General features: G+C 38.6%; 1 protein-coding gene across 1 annotated transcript in view; it reads right to left on the bottom strand.

The window, feature by feature from the left end:
- LOC104620185 (utrophin-like) overlaps positions 1-25,148 on the bottom strand; it is a gene marked incomplete at both ends in the record, with an annotated part of 71,163 nt that overhangs the window by 27,969 nt on the left and 18,046 nt on the right. Inside the window, 5 exons of the mRNA XM_010286330.1 lie at positions 1,425-1,582; positions 7,793-7,878; positions 15,302-15,503; positions 22,972-23,046; positions 24,064-24,125. Of these exons, the coding sequence (XP_010284632.1) occupies positions 1,425-1,582; positions 7,793-7,878; positions 15,302-15,503; positions 22,972-23,046; positions 24,064-24,125 (583 nt within the window). The remainder of the gene's footprint in view (positions 1-1,424; positions 1,583-7,792; positions 7,879-15,301; positions 15,504-22,971; positions 23,047-24,063; positions 24,126-25,148) is intronic.

Raw genomic sequence — 25,148 nt, 5'->3', positions numbered from 1 at the left:
GTCGTGGACCTGCAGACTTTCTCTAGAAAGGTCCTTAGACCAGGGACTGAACTTGAGCTATTCATGAAAGATGAGGGATGCAACCTCAATGTCAGTATAATCATATCATCACATCAAGTATTTAAACCCTACCTTGCTAGCACCCCTCTCCCATAATTGAACAGCATGGGAGATGGGGCAGATCCTTGAGGGCCATAAAGATCATTCCTCTGTGACAGAAAAAGTCTGCCATTAACAAATGAATAATTTATGTCAGTATGACTTGAACTACTTGAGGCCAGCGATAGATGTGTCAAGTACCATCCCTTATTGTCTGAAGCAGCAATGTTGAAACCTCAGGGGAAGTTTTACATGGTTAATTGGTCAAACAAACTTCCCTAAGTATCTAACAAAGTATTCATGATCTGGACAAACTCTCTTTCAATTCCAGTCATCTCAGAGTCCAGCAATGAACCTAATAGTTCTGAAAAAAATGTAGCACAACTGCATTTTTCAATGCACTGGATGAAAATGTAGAAATGTCCATGTAAGAATGGCAAAAGAAAAAATGCTTCAGAAGTTCACTATAACATTTAATACTGGATTCAAGAAAATCAGAAATATTAAAGTCAGTAGTTTTATATATGCCATAGTGATCTTTTAATCCATATATATTCTGACAATGCTCAAAGCAACCACTTTAACAGAAATAATACACTCAAGCAGCATAGTTATCACTAGCAAACAGTTGAAGCCTTAGGCATCCTTGACAAAATCTGAGTTAGGTTGTGTTCCATTACAACATCCTCTTTTTAATTCTCATCTTCGTTAAACAGACACTCCTTGCAGCCTCATTAACCCCCTGCATGTAGCATGGAGCTGAACAGCAGGCTGTAAGACAGTTTTATTTCATGTTCTGTTCTGCTGCATAAAGGCTCACAATATATAAATGACTATGCTTGAAGTTTCGTGCTACTGCAAGCTCTTTTGTCAGTAAAATAATGCTAAATAATTTCCTGATGCACAAGGTCAAAAATGACTATCAACATCATCCCCTTGCTCTGTTGAGATCACGTCTTGCTCCAGCAGGGAAAAGCACGTTGTTTTCATGGTATCAGGATGCTGTGAACAGTGCAAAGCAGGATAATTGGCTGGTACATAATTTTTTAACAGCTTTTAGAGCAGCCAATATTGTCAAAACCACAAAGATTTATATTCCTTTTGCTAAAAAGTAATTTCTTTGATCCTCTCCTAAACCATAAATCATCTTTTACAGCTGCATTTTCACAATAACTTCCCATATTTAGTCGCAGGAGCATATTAATTTCTGTTCAAAAACTCAATGATGTTTTTCAATTCCTCTCTTCTTTTTACACCATGTAAAAGTGAATCTTAAGACTTCAGAGAGAGGGTGTATTTTCACATGAAGGTCTCTGTTATCTTACCTGTTGGAAGCAGCTGCGCACGCTGGGTTCAATGTTGCTGCCACCGAAGGCTGCCACTTCCCCAAGCTGCCGCGGGATCTGGATAGCATCGTGAAGCAGCAGGCCCAGCTGCCTCTGGTCGCACATTTCTGTGGGGCCTGCCACCTCCTTGAAGAGATCTGCAACGCCGACAAGAGGCACCGGCTCATTTCATTTCCAGGTACACCCCCTTTTATTCAGTAACGCTGCGCTCGAGCTCTGTAATTTTTGTAATCCACTTGTGGTTACAGATGGCCACCGTCCCATTTACAACAGTACACCCTCATCTAATCTGGATTACTTTGACTATGTTTTCTTGATCCATAACCATACAAATGAGAGAAGTAAGGCCAAATGAATGAAACTATACGACCTCTTATGGCATCTCTTGATAAAACTGTACATTGCAGCTCCTGTTTTACCCAGGAGCAGCTGTGTGACAAAACAGAAGAGACATCACAAAATCAGAACAGCTTTTTGTTCTAATCCATAATTACCACCTTGCCCCCCTAATATTTACTAAGGTTTCTGTATTACCACTAGGGAAGAAGGAAATAATATTTCAGAAATCTGTATCTTATGTTAAAGGCTGTGCCATCTTTGACCAGCTGGGGACAGAAGCATGTTTGCTCTGAACTGAGACTAGAAACTACCACAAGTCAGAGCTGGTCATGTGAAATAGCTTAACGCAAGAGCAGCGGCCAGGAAGAGAACTCAAGCTCTAATATTAATCACATTTTCTTCCCGGATAACCATGTCTGCTTCCATGTACTTTCCCTTCACTGATTCCCTTTTCCTAAGGTAGGTGTTAGGTCCTGCAGTGTTAGTGGACGTTAGGGTAACTGTAACAACAGAAAAAATTGAGGCTGAAGGGATCAAGAATATTGTTCCAGATACACACACTGGAAAGAAAGATATTGCTTCTACCTACTTAAGAGTAACAGTAAAGCACTGAATTAATAGGCCTGTCTGCAGTACAGATAATATTTCTTAAGTGTTTTCTTAACAGATTTCTTTGGTTGGACATTTTTAATTGTTAAAACTTTCAGCTAAAATTTTTAACATGTTTCTGACAACAATCCTCAATTTATGAGCTTTGTACCAGTGTACATTAATAGTTCATCACAAGCTGAGAGTATCTTAAACATTGAGGTCATCTCAGAAATAGTTTTAAATTCTGTTATTGGTACAAATTACAGAACAACTGGAAGTGAATTCTTTGTGTTCATTCCAGTTGGCTTTTACATTCTCCTTTTGCACTCAATGGCTGGCTTGGATTAAAGCTTCAAGTAATGTTAAAATTAAAAAAAAACAAACAATTTATACTATTCTCCTACTTTTCATGCTTCCCACCAGAACAACCGTTAATAGATTAGAAATAAATGAAGTTTGAAAACTCAGTCTGACTGCATTTCTGATTGAGAAACAGACAAGCTTTGTTCAGAAACACTCAAGAGAAACTCTTTTATTATACTCTGTGAATTGTTTTGCCCTTCATTTGGAGCAACTGTCAACATTTGTCAGCATGCTTCAGAAAGTCTGGTCATACTTTTTTTCCTGGCAAAAGAGGTTGAGGCAGAAGAAAGGATTTTCACAAAATAGAAATCCGGATGACTGAATTAATTTTTAGTTTCTTGTATTTTTCTTGCCCCTTTCCTGCCTAGTCAAACAAATGCTCCAGCAACTGCAGCACTCAGTGATGAGAAAAAAAATCCCTGCAGACAACAGTGGTGACAGAACTAGTCATGGCTGCAGGCTCATCTTGGCAATCCCAGATCGTGGCTAGTGTCTTCAGCTGTGGTTGGCATAGTTTTCCAGTTTCTAAGAGTCAGTTTTAAAAACTGATAGGATTACAAAAGAAAAAAAAAAACAAAAGCCTGTTTTACTCTTTCTGTTTGCATTAGTCTACAGTGGAAACAGGCACTAAAAGAATAACAATTCATTAACTACTGTAGCTGGGAGGAAGATGAAGTAATTTCCCAAGCCTGAAACTGAAGATTTAATTCAGTTGATTGGGGAGCTAGTAAATAGAGGAAAACCAACGTGGCAGGAGAGTGAATAGGGAGAGTGATCAGCTAGGGTTGATCCAAGCAGGATCTCAGCAAATATCTTTGAAGAGCTCACACTCCTCCAACACACTTCACTAAAAAAAACAAATAAAACTTAACACTGGCAGCTGTGCCATAACCGATGAGTGTCCAAGTGCAAGGGAGCTCATGGATGGTATCCTCTTTCCCCAAAACCCTCAGTGCCTTCAGTGTGACACACAGGAGAAGCGGCTCAACTCAAGGCATGGAAAACCAAAATGTTCTTGCTATGTGGCCAACCTCTTTAAAGTAACCCATGAGCTATTCCCTGGCAAAGGAGGTATGGCGAGAGCAGCTCTCAAGTGGCAGACATACGGGAGGAGGGCTCATTTTAGGTCTGACAGGGTACAGCCAGACACCATACTTGCCAGTGGGAAAAAGGACCATGCATGGTACCCACCAGCAATGTCAGAAGCCACAAACTCTTCTAAATGGAGTTTGTTAATATGCACATATATATAATGAGAGTTTATACATAAAATACATTGATATAAAGGATAAACTCTGGAGATTCTACCAAAAGGACAAGAAGAGTTGGGGAAGAGAATGAAGAGACTATTCAGATCTGAGCCTTAGGAAAAAAAAAAGAAACATGGAAAAAAAAAAATAATCTGTTAATCTTAAATTCAGTTCAGCCTCATACTAGTATTCCGAGGATGACAGCCAGCGGGACTCAAACTGCGACTTAGATGGTCAACCTGAAAAAAATGTACTTACTGGCTGGTATAGAAGGGGATACTTGAAAATATTGAAAAGTCTATTAAATCCCTACCAAAATGGTAATAATATAGTTAGTAGTAAGATGTCCACGACACACACTTTGTCTTTTGCTGAAGTTGCCAAGATATCAAATCACAAACCTAGCAGTGTCAAACCTGAACCATCCAAGCAGTTCCAAGGAATCTACCGATAAAGACTCCATAGTTACACCAAAATATAATTAAAAATATGCAAAATGGAAAATGTGCCATCAACTGTTCGTGTGCATTGTTACAAACAGGATGCACATTCTTTCTCCCCCCGCCCTTTTTTAAAGTATTACAGTGTTACTTCCAAATGGTTTGAAAATTAACAACATAAACATAACATTTAAAAAATCACATTCCAAGGATGTTGTATATCACTTGAAAATTGAGCTGCTTCACAGTTGAGATTTTTCAGAGCGCCCTTTTTTTTCACCTCAAATCCTACAGTTTTTATGCATTAAATGATATGACCCAAAATCTACAAATCTATGCACAGAATAAAACTCCATGAGTGTTTTCTGTTTCTGGGCTTTCTAGGTTAAAAATGAGCTCAGATAAGAGTGAAATGCACATGAGTGTGCTCCCAGTTATTACACAGTGCTATAACTCTTCTCCACCTCTAAAACTGAAGAATTCCTGCTGTCCCTCAGGAAATCCATACTGAGACATCATTTGTCTCCTGATCGCATGACCAGGCATAATACCTGCTGTGAATAATCACACATGCAAATTAAAAACTTTACTGTTACAAATACTTGCTGATATGGTTGAAATTTACCTTCCAAGAACATTTTTCCACAGTAGTCACAAGTCCTGTAATAATGTATGAACAACTAGTGGTAAAAAGGAACAGTGTTCTGGTTACTGTATTCTGAAACTAAGCTACTATTATTTTTTGTTATGTGCACTTTTTCTTCTCCTTTCTTTTCTCGTCTCCTCCTTTCTTTTCTCCTCTTCTTTCTTTTCTTCTCCTTTCTTTTCTTTTCCATTTTTTAAGGCTGGACCTCAGCAGCGCACCAGGGCGCAGGCCCAGGTACTGGAACGCTGTCATCCGTATCATTAAGCTGCTAAAAGTGTATCTGTCATGCTTTTGGATCAAGATCGACTAATTCTCGCTCCCAGAATAGCCAGAAACGATGCAAGAGTAAGGCAGAGTCTGGGATAATTTCCAATAGGTAGCTCGTATGTGCCCCACCCTGTTTTGGGGCGTAAGGAGAGCATAACCTGGATACAGCCAGACCAGGTCACTGGCCTCACCAACAAAAAGAGGCCCTTGGACTCTTTGCTCTACAAGCATACATGTAACCGGCTTACAAAAACTCAATTGCATTTGCAGGTCTGTTTTTATTCACAGGAGCATCCAGGTATGTGCTTGAAGTGAAGCGTGTCTCTCAATATTTTCAAGAATAGGCATTCTTTAATTGAGGCTTCAATGTTTCTTCTGAAGTAATTGGTACTTTTTTTAATTAAAGCTTCATTCTCGTGTCAACCTTGAAGTCTAGCACCTTAAAAAGCTTAATTAAATAAAAAAAAAAACACAGGAATTTCTCTGGCAAAACATATTTTAAAATGCATCACGTGAAAAGATCCTACTTATACTGGAAATGAATGTACAGTTAATAAAATTCCTATTTTTACTGGTAATGAATGTGATTAAAGGTAGCTGTTAAAACCAAATAAAACAAACAAAGAAACAAAAAAGTTTCACTTTAAAGAAAGAAAACAGAACAAAACCTTGATTTCCCCAAAAAGGTAAGAGAGAAGGATGAAGGCCAATTGTACTGGCAAACTGTCAGTTTACCATACTATTTCATAAATGTCTCAGCAGCCCAGAAATTACATTTCTTCAAGTTGATTCCCAAAGGGCTCGTCTCTGGCAAGGCTGAGGTAGAAAACACTTGAGCAGTCTGGTTAAGCATTTTACAAAAGATTGAAGGGTTCATCCAAAAGTTTTTAAAACAAGATACTTGCCTATTTTACAACCAGCTACTCTGAGAAGAGCATGCATCTCTAAGACCACAACTTTTAAGGCATGGTTTGTGCTCAGCTAGGGGCTCCAACTGCAACTGTAGGACAACTGCTGCCTGGGATTGACAACGCCTCAGAAATGCTTATAAGAAATATAGCCAAAAGGAGAAGCAAATGTCAGGAGCTGGTCTCAGAAAGGGAATAATCAGAAGGCAGGCAATTTGAATTAAGCACTCATGTTTGAGGGTAGTGATCTGCCTCTCAAGTGACTTATTTTCCTGAAATTACTTAGCATTTCCATTATGGTTTTCACTTGAGAATCCGAAAGCTCAATAGATACGACAAAATTTCTGACAAAAGTAGATGATTAGTAGGGTGTGACAAAATCAAACCAAGCAAGAAAGCTCACACCAAAGATCAGTCTGTGACACAGCTGGTGCCAGAGGACCCCAAAACACTGACTGCATAACCACCACAGGCCAACCACCACTACCTGACGCCGTTACTTCCTTCTTTCTTCCACAAAATTTCTTTCAGACTGAAGAGTTTTGTTTTGTGACAATTTTATGGTTCGTAAGGACAACACAGCTGACAATAAAAATATCAAAGCCTGGCCCAGAACAGGAGTAACAACAACTAAAAAACCCAAAGGCTTAGTATGGGCTTAAGTTCAGATTCCAAAATATACCCCAATGCTTAAGATACCTGTACTTTTGCTCAACCTTAATAACCAAGATTACCTACAAATACTTCTAAGGAAAGCAGAAATTGTTGCAAAGCTGCAATGATACGTGGCAAATACAGTCTCTATACATTTTGCATGTGTTTCCGAAATGTGTCAAGGAAGTACAGCAAAGAATAGTAATTTTAAGATGATGTTCATAATATGTAACTGTCCATCACCTAGGATGCTCTTATATAGTGCTAAATCTCTTGTTCTCTATTTGTCAGGCGGTTTTGCCACAAAGTTATTCAATTCTCTTTTGCTCCCGCAAATATTTGTATGAAATATTTTTATATTACTTAGTATTTCTCAAGGTTGTGAGATTACTTAAATCAACATAATTTAAACTTTCATTGTACAATTCTGGCAGGAAGCACAGATACTGGAAAACTATTTTCAGAGTTCAGATCAACTCTCATAGACCACAAAATACAATTACTGGATTTTGATGTATTTCCTTCCTTTATGAGATGTATCTATCTGTTCCAATCAACACCGACTTCCTTGATTTTTCCCTAAACAAACCATACACACTCACAAAAGAGAACAGAATCAGTCAAATAGAATACTTCTCTATCTTCCACCTGACTACATTCTCCTTCGCTTTTGGGGAGCGCAATACTGTGCATTATGACAATGCATAATAAGTCCAACTTTCTCCATTGCCACTGATGATAATGAAAACAATTCTGTTTTACTCTACAAGAAAACTGTCTTGCTACAGGCATGAGAAATGTTTTACTACAAATTTTGCTACAACGTGTGTTGTTATTGTACATGACATTTATATGATGCAAGCATTTTATAAAATACATTCTTCCTTACATCTGTATTTCTCTTCCAAAAGGCCCTTAGAAAGAGACATCAAGCCAATTTTCAGGGACTGCACTCGAATTTTTCCAGTTCGGCCACTGAAATTATAAAGATAAGACAATTTAATACAGTTTAATTTTATTTCATTCCAACTCAAGTCTATTCAAAATGCAAAGGCATTAGTGAGTTCTACTACAAATATACTTCTACTCTCAAAACAAATTAACACTACAAATCACATTAAGAATGCTTCCCTTACAAAAGCTCAGCTCGCCTTCTAAGTGGTTTGCATGTCAAAACAGTTCGTATGACTCCAAAAGGGCAGACAGTTAGCTCTGTAAAGCTCTCAACATGATTTAATAATGTGACACACAGAGAAAAAAATACATGAGCACACCCAGTGTGAAACACAAGGACTGCAAAATAAAACCAAATCTTCATATCACAGTAATTAATCAATTTTTTTCCACTTCATTTTTCCCTTGTATGTTTAAAATGCTCTGATATACATGTCTACAAGGACATAAACAGCCAACCACATGCAGTAATTAAACAATGTGGGACTGTTGTTCTTTTTAAGTAATGTGACTTCAGGTTCATATTGTCCAACATGGAAGAAAAATAATGCCCAAATCCAACACATATTAAACCTTAAGCAACTTGAGAACAGGTAAATGGGTACCAAAGCAAGTGATTTTAAAGCTGCAAGACAAACACTGTTCAAAAAGATAACATCAAAAGCAATAAAACCAGGGTACATAGAAAAGGACAATTTTAAAGTTCAAAAGATCAGTACAGAAACATATTTTTAAAAGACCTGATGATATCCTCTTTCAAAGACCAAAAAACACCACGCAATTTGTCTTTAGATGAGTCATGTAAAACAAATCATGAAAATAGTAGTTAAATTGTATATATTATACACACATCCCTGCAATTAAGGTTAGCTGGGTCCTTCACCAGCAAGACAATACTAAAATTAGTATCACCCCAAACATTACTTTCATCCATTCTGTCATGCAGAAGTGATATATCCTTTAATTACTTCTGGAGTGGTTATTACATACCCTTCTGTCCTATCCATTCAACTTATGGTCTGCTGCCTGATTTACTTCACAAATGTTGTGCTGAATACAAAATTATTAATTTACTCCTGGGCTCTCAGTAAATTAGCTAAGTACCTTGCAAATATTAATGCATTTGTCTTCACAACCATCATCTAGTCTAGTGAGACCAGACGGTATTACCTTCTCTATTCCACAAACTGAAACAGGGGTACAGAGAAATTATTGCCAAATTAATCAAAATGCCCATTACTTTACTGCCTAGTTTGAAAATCAGGACCCAATTTTCCAGAATGTTATGAAAGTGACACTTATTTTATACATTTAAGCTTAGCTTCAAATTACCTCTTTCAGTCACAGACACTACATCATTCTGGCATACCTTAACATGTAAATGGCTCATTTTGCAACCTTGATAAAATTCTTTCATAATTTTTTCCTGTGTAGGGTTTCTGTGTTTTAACTTTGTATGCAATGGAAAAACAAAGCAGAACATTCATTTGGGTTTGATTTAACTCAGGACTGATTAGAGCATTTCTTTAATAAAGGCAAAAATTCAGAAAAAATTTGCAGCTAGAAGGTCAGGGCATATATGTGGAGGCTTCAAACTTCTCCAGATTTTAGAAGATTGTTATAGGGACTGTGAAAAACTTCCTTTGCACAAAAAATTTCCTCAATAAATTATAAAAAAGAATTACAAAGCCTGCAATATTACATTTTTCTAAGGAGCAACATATTTTCCCCCTAGCCTTTTTCCTGGAAACAGCTGATTATTAGCACTGCAACTATATATACAAGTAAAAACCCCCACCAAACCTACAGACTTTGTAGCATTGACACTTCCAATTCAATGGTTTAAATTTTCCCACCTTAGAGAGTCACGAAACCACTGAGGTTGGAAGGGACCTCTGGAGATCATCTAGACCAAGGCACCTGCTCAGTCAGGTAGAGAAGGTTGCCCTGGATCATCTCCAGTCAGGTTTATAATATCAACAAGGATGGAGACCGCACAGCTGCTCTGGGCAACCTGTGCCACTGTTAATCATCCTTATATTAAAAAAAGCTTTTTCTTATACGTTTAAGCGGAACTTCCTGTGTTTTAGTTTGTGCTCACTGCCTCTTGTCCTGTCACTGGGCACCACTGAGAAGAGCTTGGCTCCATCTTCTCTGCTGCTCCCATTAGGTATTTATGCACATTGATAAGATCCCCCCGAGACTTCTCTCCTCCAGGCTGAAGAGTCCCAGCTCTCTCAGTCTCTCCTGACACATCAGATACTCCAAGTCCTTAATCATCCTCACAGTACTTCACTGGACCTGGTCTCTCTCCAATTTGTTCATGTCTCTCTTGTCCTGGGGAGCCCAGAACTGGACCCAGCACTCCAGATGTGTTTCACTATGCCGGGAAGAGTAGAAGGATCACCTCCCTCGACCTTCAGGGAATGCTTTTCGTCATGCAGCCTAGGATACTGTTGGCCTACTTTGCCACAAGCACATGTTGCTGGCTCAGGTTCAACTTGGTGTCGACCAGGACCCCCAGGGCCTTCCCTGCAAACCTGCTTTCCAGCCAGTCAGGAAAGTTGCAGAGTTATTCCTCCTCAGGAGGAGGATTTGGCATTTCCCTTCACTGAACTTCACAAGGTTCCTGTCGTCCCCTTTCTCCAGCCTGTCAAGGTCCCTCTGAATGGAAGCAAAACGATCTAATTGTTCTGTGTGTACAAACATCTAGAAATCAAGGTTTTACGGTGGGAAGGCTCAGCAAACTTTTTAACGCTTGAATTCATGCAGAATTTATGGGTCAAGTATTTAGGATGAAGTGCCAGCACACTATTCAGATACACTTTATAGCAATACCAAGTACGATTGTCATTACAAAATGAATTGATAAGACCACTTTAAGCATCTCAGGTTTTTTTTCGTTCTGATCCTGATGAAGGGAAATGTGAACCATTATACATCTACTAAGTGGTTTAGAGCAAACTCACCCATTCTCAGTCAATACAACAGTGAAAGGCAGTATAAAAATGGCACATTATTGACCTCTGACCTATCTTCAAGTAAAAAATGGCAAAACCATTATAGCTGCTTGTTAGAAGCACTGTTCTTGTTTACTAAAGTCCATTTGTCCCTCTGGACATAATATGATGCTGACATTCTTCTTCCCCAAGCGAACTGGAATTTTATTGCTTTAGTGGGGACGGGGAGAGGAAAGAGAGACCTGTGACTCCTGTCAATTATAAACGTACTAATCAGGATACAATTAATATTAGATTGTTGAATATAAGCATATAAAACTATTGTTACCAACAATGGTATGCAAGTATTCTGTAGCAGCGTGATGGTGTAGCCAGACATAATATATAAGCATTTTACCTAAGTATGTGAATGCCAAAGGGACAAACAGTGATGGGCACAGCTGCACACAGGAGGTTAGCCCAGTAATAAAAAGTTGCCAGACAGAGGATAAGATTAAGTACAAGAGATTGCAAACAGGAATACACAATAAGGATGACTGGGAAATCAACAGAAAACAAGATAAGCAATATCAAGTCCAGAGGAAACCTATGTCCCCTGAGGGTAGGGGACAACAGCATGAAAACACCAGGCACTAGTAAGAGGATGAGCCCCCTTCAGTTGTGACTTCTATCAAAGAGCTCTTAAGCCTGGTCAATGTTGACGCTATGATTAAGGACTGCCAAGGATGGTACCTATCAGTTATCTACATAACCCAGCAACAGGAGGCAGCCTGGTAGCTCTCTGAAGGTCCTCACAGATGCCTCCCCTTGATCAACCACAGAGGAGACAAAGGAGATCATTTTCCTGCCCTTCAGAGGGCCACGTCTTTCCTAGAGCGCTTCTTACTACTATCACAGCCTGCCAAGCTGTTCCCGCAGAGTCCTGAATGAATCAAGACAGCTATCATCAGTACAGGGAATGCAAATGGAGTGCGAGCAGAAAATTTCCATCAGCTAATGTCAACATCAGGGCATAAAGCTAAGGCTGACTGAGCAGGTCTCTCATCCTCATTCCTCAGAAGTTCAGATTTTGCTGAATTTAACATGCTGGTAAGGCCTGGGTTATTAATTCAACCTGGTGTTAGAATTTGCCAGGTATGTAAGTGCAACAATAAATAACAAAGATTTAGTTCCTCAGGGGAAGCCTGGGCCATAAAGAATGATGATGAATGACAGCTTTGGTCATATGAAAAAGGTTAGCATACATGCAATACCATAGATAACCTTCCTAGACTAATGCACCAAAGAAACAAAATTTAAAAGAATGCATTATCAAAAGTGTACTAACATCACAAAAATCAAGAAAATGTAGAAGTTGAAATATAAGAAGTCAGATAAACATTGCAAGACTTTAAAAAACAGTGCATGTAAAAGTTTCTTTATGGACATTAGGTAATCTTGATTGAAATAGTCATCACCCACAATTAGTACATGCATTCTATATTATGTATGACAGACTTTAAAATATCTAAACCAGCTCATTTCAAAGGGCGTCGAGTTATTCCATTAGTACTGAAAGTTTTCAGTCCATTTCATGTAAATGACTTTTGCAGATTTTACCAAATTTGAGAGTATATAGTCCAGAAAAATATCCACCAGCTATTGCTTTTGGATGATTTAAACAAAGGCCTGGTAAAATGATTTCATATATCAAACAGTTTCGCCCACAGCTCTCATTGTAAAATGCAGCACAATTATTTATAATTTCATTTAAAATAAAGATCTCTGGACTAACCAAAAGAAGGAACTTTAACTTTGGAAAATGTTTACTGGGCAGATGTTGCTGCCTGGAATAACCTTTGAGTCCTTCAAGAAGTAAAAGTCACCGAGTAAATTTAATGCTTCTCTCCTCAGCTTGAAGAATGAATCATTCCTGATGTGTCAGAAAATACCAGAACACAACAGACTTGCCTACTATTTCTAAAAATAAATTGGTTCACTTTAAGGGCCAAAGACATCTGTAGGTAAGTCTGAAGAACTACCCAGTTTGCCATCAATCTGTGAATCGGTAATTAAATCTCAGATTAATAGCATGTGACTAACAGATGCTTTTTGTAGGCAGTTTAATGATTTGAAACATTCTATGTGAATAACACCAGTGCCATAAACAATGGAAATGCCAAGACACAAATAAGTTTTTTCCAAAAGGCCAATTAAAAAAAAAAAAAAAAGGGCAGCTCAAAATTGGTGCCTGTTCTTTCAGCTTTTTTTTTTCCTGGAGTGGATTTGAAAGGGGAGCAAGGGAACATATTGTAAAAGGTAATTTTATCTCAAAAAACCTTTATCCTCTATTTTTCAAAGTTTGACTGAAGATTAAAGTTTTTCATCAGCTTGAATTATCTACACTAAAGCTTTCAACATAATAATCAAGAGGAAATGGGAGCAACAGGAAACATCACTGAAAGAAAGGTTTGTTGCTTATTATGTGCATTTTAAATATGAACAAATTAAACAACTGACTTCCAACTGAAGGTAGGAAGCAGAGGTAAGCTGAAGAAAATATAATGGATTTGTGACTAATATGAAAAAAACCCAACTATTAAAACTAACAAAAAATTCTCTGCCATTATTAAGTCTCTTATTCTAAATAAACAGTAACATTTAAGTCGAGCAACCCACTTGATCTACTGTTCTATTTGCAAGTCGTGTGTTTATTCACCCACAATACAGACCTCTGCAAAATAAAAAATAAAAAATAATGCAGGAAGAAGTCCCAGACATGGGATGGGATCTCCAATTTTTAAGCAGTAATGATGAGGAGTCCAACTAACAGAAATGTCACAATATTAAACAGCAATATTCGAATGCCAAAGCATAATAGGTAGTCAGTACATAAATAATAAATGGTCGTACGTACTCTGTTCCCTCCTTCCCTCTCCCCTACCACAATACTTAAATTGAAAACAAAATAAAATAAAATATACACAAAGTATAGGACTACTGGTGTGTAATTCTCTGGGGGTAAAAAAGCAAAAAGCTGTGGACTGTTAGAATTTGGCACTGATTAAGTGAGTGAACATAGTGAAGATAATGCATACACCAAGAAGTAACAGCTGTCTTTTGCAAAGCCGGATATAAGAATTTCTATCATTACTCAAGAAATACTTTTGCTCTGTCCATCTTCAAATGGGGAGAAAGGGAAGAAATTTGCTAACCAACCTCATGCAGCTTAGAAATTATGATTTGTAATTCTGTGTATAACTGTGAACTAAAGCATATGTTCAGTTAGACACGCTGAAGCAACCATCCCAGGTACTGCACTACTGTATCTTTAGTCAGCTCCAGAGGAGTCCTGAAATGCCTTTGCTCAAGCAATGTAAGGAGATACATTACAGGGAATGGAGCAGCTGATGGAAACCAAGTCTTTTCCCAGTTTTTACTACAGAAGAGAAATGAAAATAGTAAACACCACTATGAAAAATGAGCAACAAATTCACAACTCAAAAGCACAACTAAATAGAAACATACTGATTGTAAGTCATGCAGGCTGAAATAGTGCGGGTCAGGGCAGAGAGGTCAGAGTTTGACACTCAGTAGAAGAAAAAAGTGTCTGGGGGTTCAGAAAGGACTGCCAAAAACCACAAGGGGCTTCTGGAATAGACTTTTTCGTGTCCTCTGAGACTTAGTGCTCTCTCTGGAAATAGTGGATATGCATTTAAATAAACCCACAAGTTCTTACTGTAAGCATCCTGAAAGATTCTTGAGACAAACTCACAATCCGCCAGGGAAATGCAGCTTTGCTGCCAAGACCAGGGCAGGTGGATCACACAGCACGAGCACTCAGGACAGGAGTGATAGCTGCACATGCGGGAAGTGAGCCAGGACCAGGACACTGCTGAGCCTCCAGAATCAGAGAGGCTTTAGCCCTGGGATCACAACAACCACCACTCAACAGAGGATTCAGGACAGGGAGCTCAGCCAGGATTATGGCATGTAAGTAACCACGTGCAAAGTAAATAACAAAACTGTCCCCACCTGTGGCAGAAATAGGATCTAGTATGAACAGCAATCAGTCTGGGCAATTTGGAACATTTACAGTAGGAACATAGCTAAAGCAGCGTATTCAGTTCTCTATTCACATATACACTTCCTGAAACCCTTTCAATGTTTCTTTGGTAAGCAGTGTAACGTTAGTTCAGTGTATCTGAGCAGGACAGCATAAGAAACATGTAATTTCAAGCAATTGCACTTTCATTACTGAGTCAAAATTATCAAAAGATATGACTTTTTATTAAAGAACTTCTTAAGGCTTTATAATTTTTCTATTATCATGAACATTTCCTCAAGAAAATACTCAGAAAAAATACAGAACAGTCCCATAAGTCTAGCATTTTTGGCAAGTCACATGTGCAAATCTTACCGATTCTGTCTCCGTGGTTTATACTTTGTTACTACTACATTAAATTCCTTAGGGTACAAACTGTGAATAAAAGTTTCTTACTTACCTATCATATACATTGAGTAGCCAGTTAAGACACATGTCTACACAGAGAGGAACATTCACCATATCTTTGTGTTTCTCTTCAAGTCCACTGTAGATGGTAGTGAGACAGCTGATCACATCCTGGACACCAATCAGCTGGTCATTTTGACTCAACTTGTGCTGTTTGAAAACTTCACTTGTTGTGTTCAAGTCCAACAGGTCCACTAACAACAGGTGAATAAAAAAAAAAAAGAAAAAGAAAAAAGATGTGAATACAGATGCTCAAGCATAGCATTCACAATACTTTTCACGTGCATATTGTAGCAAACACTGCAGACAATTAGCCAAGAAGTAGCTTTCATTTAGTGACGTTATAGTGAAAAACTGTTGTCCATTTGAAGTCAACAGCATTTTGGTACTATTTGTTTAAAAAAACAATCAACAAGAACACCATAACAGCACTGCACTGCTCAGAAGAACATTAAAAAAGCTGCTGAAGGAGCCTGTGTAATGAGAGGATCCTAACTTCAGATGTACACACACTGGGATTCCACCAGGCTTAGAGGGTTCTCCATGTTTATCATAAAGTGGATCCCATTAAATGACTATCACTTTTGATTAAATGTAAAGCAAAGCAAATTCTTAGGTAACAATGTTCTTTTAAATGTAGTAGGAATGTACTGAGGCCTGATTAACTGAACAGCAGTTGCTAAATTAAAGCTTAACAGAAAGCAGGAAGGGACACTGGGAAGTTATTTATTGTAGTTTTCCAGAACACAAAATGCTATGCTTTCATGAAAAATATTTTTATCTCCTTTATTACAGCATGCTTTCTTTAAGCATCTGGTGATGCTATGGATATCCTAGAGGTGACAAAGCTTTTGCCCCCAAAACCACACAAATGTGATTGCGATTGTGAAAATCTGGATTTTGCATTGTGAAAACAAAAAGCTGTCAATAAGCTCTTGTAATTCCTTTTGCAAAACAAAGGGGAAAAGAGGCAACATTTTGGTGTAAAAGAAGGAAGAACAATGTAAGTCAAAGGGTGGCATAATCCTCTGACATTTTTTGACAGGAGTGAGGACTTTAGCAAAAACAACAGTTGCAATATATCAATATGCTTGCTATAGTATATACAACATGAAGTTGAAGTATATTCTGAGCTCGTACAGAGCTGTTTCTGGGGAGCCAGTAACATATCTACACTATAAATGTCATCTCTCAAAGGAAATGAAATATGACAATCTCAGATATGTAGCAAATTGCTCTGCACCCATAATGTTAAATAAGGACCCCAGAAGGGCAATCTGCGCAAATCAGGTAAGTCTAGCTTGGGCTGGAAAATAAGTACAGCAGAAAAATGCAGGAGCAAGACAACACTAACCACTATGAGCAACTCTGTCAAGAACTCAGTGAGCACCTACCAGAAGATAAGGTTATAGGCCAAAAGAAGGTTACATTCCCAATCCCATTTCCTCTATCTACCCTTCCTAACGTCACTGCAAAATGAGAAACAGCACCTCACAGTCCTTACTTTTTCTCTCCCTCACTGACATCCCTACATTCTGTTCTAACTTTGCAGCATCAGACTTGCAGGGGTTTTACATTTGTTAGCTTTTTATTTTCTTTTTCTTTTTTTCTAAAAGCCCATCTCTTGGGCTTGCAAAGAAATGCCGGCCATATATTTACCAAACAGGCATACTGCTAATTGCAGCAACACACCTTGCCACTACTTTGACCTGAAGTAGCTAAAAGTATTTGGCAGTACAATGCAGCATAATCTTCAACAGTATGGAAAATATGTAATACACTGGAAAAGGCTCACAGGCGTATTTAAAACCAAAAAAACCCCAAAAAACCCCACACCACAACGCAGCACAGACTACTTCTTTGAGGGGTGGAGGGAAGCGGGGGAAGCCAGTTCCAAAACTATAACATTCCATCCAATCACATAAATATTGCACACAGGAGAGATGGCCACTTTTCATGCTTTTCCTTCATGACCTACAGGGGAAAAAAAAACCTCTCAAAATTATTGCAACCAGTTTGGCAGTGGTGTTTTTTTCAACCTGTTTTTGTAACGTACTTAATGGTTGGCTAAAAGCAGGTAAGGAGCTTCCTAAAACAGACTGACAGCACTGAAAACCTGCCCCTTGTAAAGCCAATGTTGAAATACTTTTTAATGCCAGAAAGTTGTAGCATGCTGGGCTTGGCTTAACATACAGATCCTTGCAATGAAAATGTTAATTCAACAGACACTGGACTAAACCTGCTAACTTCACATCTTGATCTGCTGGCATTAAGATCTCACATTCACATTTCTGCCAAAGGATTCTAGAATGAACTGGCAGAAGTACTTCCAGTATTTTCATACTAAAGTGAAATTCTGCTGCTGTACTAATGCAAATTAAGCAAAGCTTACACTTTTGGATGACACCATTCATGGATAACAACCAGAGGAAAACTATTTCCATCCCTGCTTACTTCAGCACTCACCTGTCTGAGTGAACTTTGGGTACAGGCAGTTATCCTGCATGGCAAGATGTAACCACTAGCAGAGCTCCTAGATTGAGTTGATGTAAAGAGGAATTATTTTCTCATTACTCATTATATTTCCATTTCTGAAAGTTTTAAAATAAACTGTGTTTATGCAGATGGAGAAAAGCTAACCTGAGACTCACATGCTGTTGCTGGCATGAAGCCTACTGTATACAGCTTTTAGTGCATTTTTGCAGTACCATTCTGCATCTGCTCAGATGTGCTGAAAGACGAATCCTGCTGTTAACCAACAAATGGACACAAGGGTCCTTTCTGCAGCGAGAAGACTTTCCCAAAGGAAAACTATAAACAGAAACCACATCATTCAGCATGGTTCAAGCAGATGTGACTGACTGACTCAGGAGCAAGTAATGACATGTAGCTGCTAATGGCAAATTTGAGGCTGCTGTAACCCCACAGCAAATAGGCAGGCATTGCTCTGGAGCGTTTGTATTAGAAAGACCTTGTGAATGACAGCAGTTCCTGCAAAAGACTGGATGGCTGAGGGAAGTCGACATGACCCATGCTTTTAGTCTGTTGTGCCTTAATGTTTGTTCCTTAGCCTTGTGCAGTTGATATTCCTATTAGCATTTTTAAATTTTAAATCACCTAGAGGATCTCAGTTATAGAATTCTGAATATACATGGTGGTTTTGTTCCTTTTTTCCCTTCCAGTACTACACTTCAGTACCTGGGGCAATATAATTTCTTGAAATGAGCTAAAGTAAGCTGCATCAGAATAAAATATAATTCAAGGTCTGGCACTGCATAGCTGCCTGGTAAAACTTCAACACGCAATACTCTCTCTGGCCCCATTCTTCTTCTGCTACAGTGGAAAAGTGCTCTCAGTACATCTGACCCACATAATCTGAGACACAGAAGCTAAGAATTTAAGAACCTGCAACCTTTCTCAGCTTCCCACAAAATAAATGCATGTAGGTACATACACACATATATTAGTCTCTGCAGGAATTTACCTTCCAAAAAACAGAACAAGATGAAACATGATTCTACTTTCCTGCTTCTAAAGGAGGGTGAGGGAAGTGGGAGGGAGTAAATTCCCCAGAACCATGTTTTTTTGACACTTACCAAGACCAAAGACTCAGAAGAGAGGTTTGACATCAGCAAAGTTTTCCGAAGTGCGGTCCTCAAATTACATGCTCCTGAACCTGCTTGTATAGCACTAATACTGTGTTACCAGTCTTCACTGCAAAGTCAAAATCTATTAGGTGCAAGTGGGACTGTGCATCCTGCTCCAGCTGTTCCCTTGGAGTTCTCACCAAAAAGGCCTTTGCAGTTATACACACTGCGGTTGTGACAGCAATTTGTCATGCTTTACAGTTTACAATGACCTCATTCTAGTGATTTGTTTTGACATTCTTTTTGCCTTAGCACATAAGCCTTTCTGAAGCATTCTGCATCCAAACACCTTTAAAAAACATCCACAGTTAAAATTACAAGAAATACAACGGAAGACTAAAGTAAATCAGACCAGAGAATGAATGGCAGGGGCACAGGAGATGACTCTTGCCCTACCTTAAAACAAAACCACCAACAAAAAAAAGTCAAGAAAAGAATTCTAGATAGGGCTTAAATACTCTTCCCTTCCTCAGAGAGAAGGTGCTAACACATGCTGTGTTTTGGCTATCTCAGCAGCCATTCCTGGGGCAGAATCAGGCAGAGAATCATCACAGTCAAAGGGAATTTGACCTGTTCCCCGGCAAGAAATAATCACTAAGCAAACAATGACAAAAGCAACAGCACTGATTATATTTTTGAAGGTGGTCCTAAAATTGGACCAGATCATAACAAGTTCCTGTTCAGAGACAGAAAATTCTTGTAGCATTTAGCTTTGTGGATAATCTGTAATGTTTTTCCTAAAAACCTGCAATGTGTTATCACAAATTACACCAATCCACGGGCAAATATGTCCGTGTAACAAAGACAAAGATTTTTTTGGCTTTTGTCTCCTCCCATGAGGCAGAGAGATGGAATAAGCAAACAGCCTGATAAATAACAAGGCAGATTGGATCTGTAGACATGACAGTTTTACTCCTGGCTTTTTCAAACTGGAATATTCTCTTTACTTGTTACTACTTCCCTCTGTCCTCCTTCCACCTCCCTCCCCTGAAACTGGAAACACTATTCACTTTGATAGGAATGCATTTTTGAAATCTGTGAATGAGGAGAGCTAACCATTGCAGTTATGGCAGAAATTTACATATTTAGCAGTAAAACCAAAAGGAGGAAGTATGTTCCTCAAACTTATTAGAAGTAATGAACATCAAGTTTGTTCTATACAAGTGGCTAGACAATCTGTATGCCTGTCAGAAATAGGCAGCATGATTAGCATCCATCATGTCCAGTCTGTTTTTTCACTCTTCCCTGGGGAGCAGCACGCACAGGAGAATTTTACTTTGTTTTCTCATTTCTTGCTTTGCATTTGGTTTTTAGGTACGTGTTGATGCCTATCTTACACCCTAGCCACTGAAAAGCAGAAAGCTCATAATGCTCTTTAGTCTTGCTGGGAGATGAAACTATAGCCTCGGGTGAGACCATATCTCTTGCACAGAGAAGCTCTAGGCTGTTCCAAAGAAATACAGTTTTTCTTTCAATACCATCAGATAATTTTTCAAAGGACAGGTTCTGCTTTTTTCCAAATGTAAAAACTTGAACCCAAGATCTTAAACTTGATTTAAAATTTTGTGAGAAGCCAGCATAGCATATCGAGAAGCAGCAAGAGGTACTCCCAAGAGCCTGTGCTGTTGCACAGATGCAGTCTAGGTTTCTGGAGTAGCTAGCTAACATCTCAGGCACAGCTTGATTTGGTATAACGCATATCTGAAGTCCAGTCAAGAAGCTACTGTCAAGATCAGACTGCTGACTTCTAGGCTGGAAGGAAAACTAGCCACCTGGAGGGTGGGGAGAGACCTCACTTTGTGCAACTCCTTCCTTGCTTGCCTCTTTAGGATGTCTTTGCCCTTCTTGTTTTCCTACTCAGACTGCAGTACTGTATACCCTTCATGGCTGAAAAGTCCTTCCACAGCAGAGACTCCTGAGTTTAAACAAGAAAATTTGGTAATGTTGGTACAACATTTTTATACCAGCTGTTGCCAAGACCTTTCAAAATGTCTAAACCGTCACACTCATTCACAACCCACATCTCCTTCCAAAATTGTCCAGTTTCCATTTTTTTCTACTTCACCCTATTTTCTTTCCTGTAGATGTGTGGTTTTTATATATTTTCTTTTCCATTCATAGGCCTAATAATTTTTAAAATTCATATTCTCATAATCTCTACAACAGAATTTTTTGCACTCCTTTCTTTTTGTACACCTTAATCTCCCCAGTTCTGTTTCAGCTAGTTTCTTCCGCACACCCTCTCTTCTCTGCCTTCTCACAAAATCTCACTTCCTTCGAAGCTTTCTGCCCTTTCAGTTATACTGTCTTCATGTCTTGTCTCTCTCTGTAGTGTAAACTATTTCTGTATTACATCAAACTATTAGTTCAATCCCATGTCTCTAACATAAACATTGAGCAGTTCCCCCCCCAAAGTACCATCTTTCTTTTTCTCACCCTGATTCCCAAGGACAATGCAGAAACACCAGTGTCAGGATGACTCCAAAGAGTACTCTGAGTTGGTCCACACAGGAGACTCGGTCAAGAGCCTAGAACTGCAGTGAAGTACTTGCTGTGTGACTCAGAGATAAGACTCAAGTCCAGAGGCCGGGACAAGACCTCCTGATACATTATTTCTGAGGCTGCTAAACTTTGAAGATGATAGTCACACAACTTGCTACTGAATTAAACCATAATTGTGAAGTAATATGAAATGCTTTTTTAAATACCTATCAAATATAGAACACAAAATTGGAGATACAAGCATGAACCTTGGAAATGAAGTAATTTAGACAGCTGAACCTACTCAGTAGACACCTATCCTTTATGGCTGACAAAAATCTATGCACTGTTCAGAGTGAGCTGTGGCTGAATTATTAGATAGCTTAAGAACAGGGACAAATGCCAACTCAGGTCTGGGCAGAATATCCAAAGTACATACTAAATGCATTGCTATTTCCTACCTAAATGAGGACAGGCTGAGAGAGTTGGTGTTGTTCAGCCTGGAGAAGAGAAGGCTCTAGGGAGACCTTCTTGCAGCCTTCCAGTACTTCAAGAGGGCTTAGAAGAAAGATGGGGGCAGACTTTTTAGCAGGACCTGTTATGATAGGACAAGGGGTAATGGTTTTAAACTAAAAGAGGGCAGATTTAGACTAGTTATAAGGAAGAAGTTTTTCACACTAAGGGTGGTGAGACACTGGCACAGGTTGCCCAGAGAGGTGGTTGATGCCCCATCCCTGGAAACATTCAAGGTCAGGTTGGATGGGGCTCTGAGTGACCTGGTCTAGTTCCAGGTATCCCTGCTCATTGGAGGGGCGTTGGACTAGATGACCTTGAAAGGTCCCTTCCAACCCAAAGATTCTGTGATTCTGTAAATTTAAGACCTTTCCCCACATCCCCAATATATACATGTACTATTGCTGCTAATAATAGCAGTTTGTTTTGTCCTAGTAGGTTTTTGTGATTAAAATGTACAGCAATACCAACTACCTATAACCAGCTATACAGATCTAGATCCTTTCCCCTCCCACTTTGAGTGGCCTGAACTCCTTTTTAACTGGAATTCACACAGCAAGATAATCCCTCTGAGAGGTAGAAGTATTTTCAAAGTTATATGTAGCAGCAGTAAACACTTACAAAAAATGGAATACAACTCTAAAATACAATAAAATACCTGAGCATTATTTGAAAGGTCAGGATTTTAGCTCACATCATTTCACATTGGTTTGTATCAGCTTGTACCAGGAACAGCACGCAACAGTCAACAGGTCAAATATTTAGTTTCCTATCACTTCTCAAAGTATTCTTGGTGGCATGTCATTTCAACTTACCTGCTGCACTCCTTTTTTCATTAATTGATGTTATTTATTTGCAATAATGATACCTACTATTGGCAGCTCTTCCAGCCATTTTGTTGGTTGACAATCTGTCAAGGGTGTATCTGATCCCTCGTGAAACATTAATGTTGCTAGACTTAAGCTTAAGTACTTTCCCCAAGTTCTGTACAGAAACAATTTGTCTCAAAGGCCAAACTCACAGCACAGTGCTTTCTGCAGTCTTCGGATTTTGATGGCCGTACGGTAGGCAGAGAAGCGTACGTTGTTCAAGTCAGCTGAAATAGCAGAACAGAAACATGAGCAGCCCTAAAAACAGAGTCCATACGTTTCCTTTACACATAAATTTTCACATTTTTGAGGAAATCTGATATCCCTTCTCTTCTCTGCAATGAATTAATAGGATATATCAGAACAATTAAAACAAACTGGGAAGTTGGGATCTCAGTCCCATCCACCTGCAGGGAAAGCCTCCTGACTCTGACAGCCCAGGGCCTTCAGAGATTGGCACACCAGAAATCCTGACACTATCTTGGCACATGTAATACATATACATATAATAGTTTTACATAAATATTATGCAGAGTTAAGTAGTTTCCAGACAAGTGCTCAAATACAGTACATTTCTCAAATAATTTACAATTCCATCAGACAACATACAGGAAACAGAGGGCAGCAAAGGGCACAGTAACGGAGAAAAATGGCTTTTAAAGCCATAATTTCTATGCCATGGCTTTGTAAACAGTCCTTTGAAAGACACAGTCAGCTAGCCATAAGCTCTATTTTAGAAACTGATGGGTATAGTAACAGTTTTCCTCACTTAACAGTATTTTACCTTTTTGCTCCTTACAAAGGAAGATTTCACATTAAATGTAAACGTTAGCAGGGCGTGTTGAACCAGTACCATGATATGGTCTTAACCTTTACTGATAGCTTAGCTGCTCTGATTTACTACAAAAATTAAGTTCCCTGCAGACCAGCATACTGCTTTAAACATGCATCCAGCCTTCATCGTTGGACAATCCCTCGTGGATTTAACAGAAATAAAGCAGACACTGCATTAAAGCATACAGTCAGAGCACATTGTTCAGAATTAAAATTTTAAAATTACTGAAAGGCAATAAATGTGACGTGATCAAGGCAGTAGGCTTCTTGCAACACGTGTCTCATTGCAAAGTGGGAAATGCTCTGTTATACAGAGTTCATGGCAACTCAGACATGGTCAGCAGACAAATGCAGGCTTTTACTCATGGAATGAACATCACATAATGATTTATTTTAAGAAATGCACTCACCTAAGGACTGGAAGAGATCAGTCATTTTAGGATGATCCCAGCAGGTTGTCTGTGTCTCATGACTACAAAGGAATGAGGTAATCAAAGTTTCAGGCAACACACGTACACACACAATGCAAAGTGCAAAAACCCAAAGGTATTCTGATTTTCTGTGTTTAAGTGGCAGGAAATCCCTCAGCTCTTTAATTAAAACACATGATCTGTATCACTCAGCTCCTTGACTTTTTAATCACAAAGTGTTTTGACAAAAGCCCACCCATATTTAACAGTATTTACTTTTGATTCTAAGTGTGACTGTCAGCTGAACTCTGATCCTGAAGATGAGGCATGCTAATAAGGTAGAAATGCAAAATTTCCTGCTGCTGTAGCACAATAAAAACATTTATAAAAACACTTCAAAAATAAAAAAGCATTGAGGTTTTATTTCAGACTTCATTGCATATCTGAACAAATGCATCAGAACACATACAACAATTTTAAACTTTACCTGTAACGCATTTAATGGAAAGCTTGATCACTCTTCACACACACAATCAATAGGTATCTTCATTTAGAGGGTGTGTTCTATACCAGGACTCACAGAAGACAGATTCTACAGGCAGCATCGCTTAAGCCACTGTTTAACTGCTGTTTCAATTCACCAAGGTTTCAGGTATGCAGCCGTGGGGTCAAAATGTGTATTGTATCAGGTCTACAAAAATCTCCAATTCCCTTCTACAAGCCACATTTGACTTGTATTTCTGAATATTAATTGCTGGAATGATTGCACATTCTTGCCTCACAAAGTATTTACATTTGAATTAGATTTCTAAGAAAATTAGAGAAGTTGTGTTAAAAAGATCATAGCACTCCTTTTAAAAGTTAATAATGAAAATGAAATTATGCTAGGTTAGCAAACCTAACAAGAATGAGCACAGACTACCACTTATTTCATCTTTATTTCTATTTAAAATTTTTTAATGTGCACACTTTTTTTTTTCCCCACATATAGGTGTAGTTGGTTGTAAATAATGACTTTAAATGGCACAATTGAGAAACCAATGAAGAACGAACCTTTTTATACTAAGTGATGCAAAATAAATGGG

The sequence above is a fragment of the Phaethon lepturus genome, unplaced genomic scaffold, assembly GCF_000687285.1.
Source record: "Phaethon lepturus isolate BGI_N335 unplaced genomic scaffold, ASM68728v1 scaffold10594, whole genome shotgun sequence".
Lineage (NCBI taxonomy): Eukaryota > Metazoa > Chordata > Aves > Phaethontiformes > Phaethontidae > Phaethon > Phaethon lepturus.
Note: the sequence above shows the minus strand (reverse complement) of the source record. Positions and strands in the feature narration are given on the sequence as shown.